This window comes from Centropristis striata, chromosome 8 (genome assembly GCF_030273125.1).
Source record: "Centropristis striata isolate RG_2023a ecotype Rhode Island chromosome 8, C.striata_1.0, whole genome shotgun sequence".
NCBI classification, from domain to species: domain Eukaryota; kingdom Metazoa; phylum Chordata; class Actinopteri; order Perciformes; family Serranidae; genus Centropristis; species Centropristis striata.
The window spans coordinates 1357971-1363970 of NC_081524.1; the positions used below are offsets into that span (position 1 = coordinate 1357971).

Here is a 6000-nt window from a genome sequence, read left to right on the forward strand (position 1 = left end):
TTGAGAGTTTATTACTTGAAATACTAACCAATTTTGAGAAAGTTTATTTTTATTTTGAAATTCTAAACCATTATTTTGAGAACATTAATTTTTATTTTGAAATACTAAGCATTATTCTGCAAGTTTATTTTTATTTCGAAATCAGAAGCCATTATTTTGAGAATTTATTACTTGAAATACTAACTTATTTTGAGAAAGCTTCTTTTTATTTTGAAATCCATTATTTTGAGTTTATTTTTATTTGGAAATCCTAATCCATTATTTTGAGAACATTCATTTTTATTTTGAAATCCAAAGCCATTATTTTGAGAGTTTATTACTTGAAATACTAACTTATTTTGAGAAAGTTTCTTTTTATTTTGAAGACCTAATCCATTATTATGAGTTTATTTTTATTTTGAAATCCTGATCCATTATTTTGAGAACGTTCTTTTTTATTATGAAACACTAACGCATTATTTTGCGAGTTTATTTTATTTTGAAATCCGAAGCCTTTTTTTTTTTAGTTTATTTTTATTTTGAAATCCAAAGCCACTATTTTGGGTTAATTATTTGAAATACTAACTCATTTTGAGAAAGTTTCTTTATATTTTGAAATTCTAATCCATTACATGAGAACATACATTTTTATTTTGAAAGACTAACGCATTATTTTGCAAGTTTATTTTATTTTGAAATCCTAATCCATTATTTTGAGTTTATTACTTGAAATACGAGTTTATTACTTGAAATATAATAATTTTGAGAAAGTTTATTTTTATTTTGAAATTCTAATCCATTATTTTGAGAACATTTATTTTATTTTGAAATCCGAAGCCTTTTTTTTTTAGTTTATTTTTATTTTGAAACCCGAAGCCATTATTTTGAGAGTTTATTACTTGAAATACTAACTCATTTTGAGAAAACTTCTTATTATTTTGAACTGAAGCCATTATTTTGAGAGTTTCTAGAGAGTGTAAAAGAGGAAAGTCCCAGACGTCCCTATAATACCAGAAGTGATATTTTGGTGTATAAACTGGTGAATGTGTGTTTCCTGGCCAGTCTGGGCGTGGAGCCGGTGGACCAGGCGGTGATCCGGCAGCCTCCCCGTAACGTCAGAGACAGCATCATCACCCGCAGCCTGCTGGTCAAAGTCCTGGTGTCGGCCCTCGTCATCGTCTGCGGGACGCTCTTCGTCTTCTGGAGAGAGGTGAACATCTTCTTCATCACTCTTTGTTTCTCTCTAGTTAAAACAGTCAAAACTGATCATTTTATTAGTCATAAAATAGGTATAAAAACTAAATAATAAACATGTGTGTTGGAGCTGTTTAGTTCTGTCTGTTTAGTTTATTATTAACAATGAGTATTGTTTGATTATTCTAGATGTTTGTTTATTTTGGTAATATTTTGGGTTTGCTAGTTAATTGTTTAGTTTAATCATCATTATTGTTTAGCATATTTAGTTTACATATTATATTTTGTGTTTTATGGAATTTGGGTTGGCACCATGGGCACCTGATGTTCTATAGGTAGGAGGGTGGTCAGAGGACCAGCATGCACCTGGTGGGCCCATGGTTTATTACCAGCAGGAGCCATGTTTCTTTGTTCTTTTGTTTGCTCGCAGTGGATAAAATAAACCTTTGGAACAAACAATCATGGACACCACCTTCTTTGTTTAATTTTGTTATTTTTTCGGACAAAATTGCCACTACAATGTGTAAACATCTGTTTGTTTGTTTGTTTGGTGTCCAGTTGCAGGACAACGTGATCACTCCTCGAGACACCACCATGACCTTCACCTGCTTCGTCTTCTTCGACATGTTCAACGCTCTCAGCTCTCGCTCACAGGTGACTCACCTCTGACTCTCTGATGTTAGAATATAGATCCATACATTTAAAAAAGGGGGGATATTCCAGAAATATGTAAATAAAGAAATACATTAAATAACTGTGTGTGTGTCCCTGTGTGTGTGTGTCCCTGTGTGTGTGTGTGTGTGTGTGTGTCCCTGTGTGTGTGTGTGTGTGTGTGTGTGTGTGTGTGTGTGTGTCCCTGTGTGTCCCTGTGTGTGTGTGTGTGTGTGTGTGTGTGTGTCCCCATAGACCCGTATGGTCCATGAGATGGGTCTGTGCAGTAACAGGACCTTCTGTTACTCCGTCCTGGCCTCCATCATGGGTCAGCTGCTGGTCATCTACTTCCCCCCACTGCAGAGCGTCTTCCAGACAGAGAGCCTCAGCCCCCTGGGTCAGTACACAATATATATACATATATATATAAATATATATAAATATATATCCAGACGGAGAGCCTCAGCCCCCTGGGTCAGTACACAATATATATACATATATATATAAATATATATAAATATATATCCAGACAGAGAGCCTCAGCCCCCTGGGTCAGTACACAATATATATACATATATATATAAATATATATAAATATATATCCAGACGGAGAGCCTCAGCCCCCTGGGTCAGTACACAATATATATACATATATATATAAATATATATAAATATATATCCAGACAGAGAGCCTCAGCCCCCTGGGTCAGTACACAATATATATACATATATATATACATATATATAAATATATATCCAGACGGAGAGCCTCAGCCCCCTGGGTCAGTACACAATATATACACATATATATATACATATATATAAATATATATCCAGACGGAGAGCCTCAGCCCCCTGGGTCAGTACACAATATATACACATATATATATACATATATATAAATATATATCCAGACGGAGAGCCTCAGCCCCCTGGGTCAGTACACAATATATATACATATATATATAAATATATACACACTTCTTCTCTGCTGCAACAGCCAATAGGGAAAAATCAGTTTGTTTTTTACAGGACATGGTCAATGAAAACATTTTTTAAATTTATTTTGAAATTCTAAGCCATTATTTTGAGTAGGTCTCTTTTTATTTTGAAAAAAGTTAGTTTACTGTTTGTAATTGACGGAATCTGGTTTACACATTTTTTTTGAGAAAGTTTTTTATTTTGAAATGCTAAGCCATTATTTTGAGAAAGTTTCTTTTTATTTTGAAAAAAAATCTGTTTGCTGTTGTTTGAGAAAGTTTCTTTTTATTTTGAAAAAAAATCTGTTTGCTGTTGTTTGAGAAAGATTATTCTTATTTTGAGAAGGTTTCTTTTATTCTGAAGTCCTGATTCATCCTCCTGTATCCTGTCCTCCTGTAGACCTCCTGTTCCTGGTCTCCCTCACCTCCTCGGTGTGCGTCGTGTCCGAGGCCATCAAAGTTGTGGAGCGGTGGCGCGGCGCCGACCGGAGCCCGCCGCCCGACTGCTTCCACGAGGTATGACCCCGCCCCCTGTGACCTCACCGCTCCACGGACGGACGCACTCTGAGCTCCGCAGGAGGACGAGGAGGACGAGGAGGAGGACCGATGGCACTGACTCTTTAAAGACTGTGGGAGAGACTCTGGTCTGGGACCGGAGGAGGCTCCCGGCCTCGGGGAGGGGGGGCGGGGGGATCCGTAACCATGGCGACCTCTGACTGACGGACGGACCTCCTCGTCTTCAGGACGTCCTCGTTGAGACGACTCGGCGGCCGAGACGCGTGGCTCCTCTTCCATTTTTTTACCTGCTCCTCTAGAAGGTGTTGACCACTACTCAGCGGCTCGTTTTGGTTCTTTAGACGGTGGAGGTGAAACGGTACAAGGGTTTTAAAAAAACAACAATATTTAATTTTTTTCTGTTTGTTTTGCATCTAGAAAACAACAACAAAAGTCCTGATTTCTGCTGTAAAAAATGAAAAAGCACTGAACATCCACATAGAGTCGGTTATTTAAGCATCATGTCGCAGTGATGGCAACGGCGGTTATTTCCCGTTGCCGTGGCAACGGCGGTCCTTCCTGTCGCCGTGGCAGCGACGGCGGTTCTGTCCCGTTGCCGTGGCAACGGCGGTTCTGTCCCGTTGCCGTGGCAACGGCGGTTCTGTCCCGCTGCCGTGGCAACGGCGGTTCTGTCCCGTTGCCGTGGCAACGGCGGTTCTGTCCCGTTGCCGTGGCAACGGCTCAAGCACACGGAGCTTTAAATCTTTGTGTTTTGTTTTTTTTTTTTCTTCTATGGAAGTCTGTGACTGCCAATATTTAAAAAAGTCATTTAATCAGAAATGTTCATCAGATTTCACAGTTTGTCTCCTCCATCTGATCTTTGTGGGTTTTGTTTTTAATCTTTTTAATTTTTTTTTTTTATATTATATATTATATTATATTATATATATATATATATATATTGGAGCCGTTGGATTTGTTGACCAAAATGTGACAATGTTTCTATAAATATTCAATAAAATACTAATTACAAAAAAACAAGAGAGAGTCTTCTCATTAAAAATGATGACACTCGTTCTAAAATATTTAAGTTTTTTTTTTATTTAAAAAGTTCATAATTGTTAATAAAGATTATTAGGAACAAACTAAAGTTTAGGGTAGATTTTGCAATTTCATTTTATTGAACTAATTTTCTGCCAATATTAATATATTATGAAAGCAGTTTTATATAATCATTTATTTTGGTTATTTATCAGGATTTTTTTTAAACAGGAAGATTTAAGTTGGATTTTTTTTTTCTATTACATTTTTGAATATTAAAGTGGATAATTATATTTGTGTTTCAACATATTTACATCAGGATAAAACGGCTTTTATTAACTTTGAGGAACTTTTAGATTTTTTTAGACCTTTTTTTTCAGCCATAAACACTTTTAATCATAGAAAATTATCCATTAGAATGTTATTTTCTAACATCAGTTAATTATTATTATTTTTATTATTATTATTATTATTATTAATAATAATAATAATAATAATAATAATAAGGCAGTCTTGTGTTTAGAAATGGGCTGAGAAAATGATCCAAAATGTAATTATTTGTTTTAATTGTTATTTTCTTACACAAGTAAAATATTCAGCTGTAGAAAATGGATCACAATATATATATATATATATATATCACAATATATATATATCTTTTTACTTGTCAGGGCTTCCGTACAGGTTAATTTGTAGTATATAATAATTGTTATTCTTTTTGTTATTATTATTAAGGCAGTCTTGTGTTTAGAAATGTGCTGAGAAGTATCAAAAAATAAATATTAATTATTAATTTATTATTATTATAATGTCACACAAGTCAAATATTCAGACGTAGAAAATCATAAGATTTATTTTTTACTTGTCAGATCTTCCGTACATATGGGTTCATTTGTAAAATTATTATTATTATTATTATTATTATTATTATCAGCATATAAATGGGCTGAAAAATGATCTAAAATTTAATTTTAATTTTTTTTATTGTTTTTTTCTCACACAAATCAAATATTCAGAGGTAGAAAATAAATCATAAGAAAAAAATGTAACTTGTCAAGGCTTCCATACATATGGGTTCATTTGTAATATTATAATAATTATCATTATTGTTATTATTATTATTATTATTAAGGCAGTCTTGTAATTAGAAATGGGCTGAGAAGTATCTAAAATGTATTATTAATTTATTATTATTTTGTCAAGTTAAATATTCAGAAGTAGTTTTTTTACTTGTCAGAGCTTCCATACATATGGGTTAATTCGTAATATTATTATCATTAATAAGGCAGTCTTGTGTTTAGAAATCGGCTGAGAAAATGATCCAAAATGTAATATTTTTTTATATTTAATTTTCAAAGAAGTCAAATATTCAGACGTAGAATATTGATCATAAGAATTTTTTATTTTTACTCGTCAGGGCTTCCGTACTTATGGGTTCATTTGTAATATTATAATAATAATTATTATTATAAAGGCAGTCTCTTGTTTAGAAATGGGCTGAAAATGATCTAAAATGTAATATTAATTATTTAAATTTTTTAAATTGTTATTTTTTCTCACACAAGTCAAATATTCAGACGTAGAAAATGGATCATCAGAGTTTTTCTATCTGGTCTTCAGGCTTCTGTACCTCTTGGTTTATGTGTAATATTATTAGTGA

At 33.5% G+C, this 6000-nt stretch overlaps 1 protein-coding gene across 2 annotated transcripts in view; it reads left to right on the plus strand.

Annotated features, from left to right (window-relative positions):
* The window catches only part of atp2c1 (ATPase secretory pathway Ca2+ transporting 1), a 45572-nt gene extending 40858 nt beyond the window's left edge, over window positions 1–4714 (plus strand). For both annotated transcript variants that reach the window (XM_059338911.1, XM_059338912.1), the window contains exons 24-27: window positions 1042–1189; window positions 1732–1827; window positions 2080–2221; window positions 3205–4714. In XM_059338911.1, coding sequence (XP_059194894.1) covers window positions 1042–1189; window positions 1732–1827; window positions 2080–2221; window positions 3205–3326 — 508 coding nt within the window. In that variant the 3' untranslated portion in view covers window positions 3327–4714. The remainder of the gene's footprint in view (window positions 1–1041; window positions 1190–1731; window positions 1828–2079; window positions 2222–3204) is intronic.
* Window positions 4715–6000: the final 1286 nt, after the last annotated feature.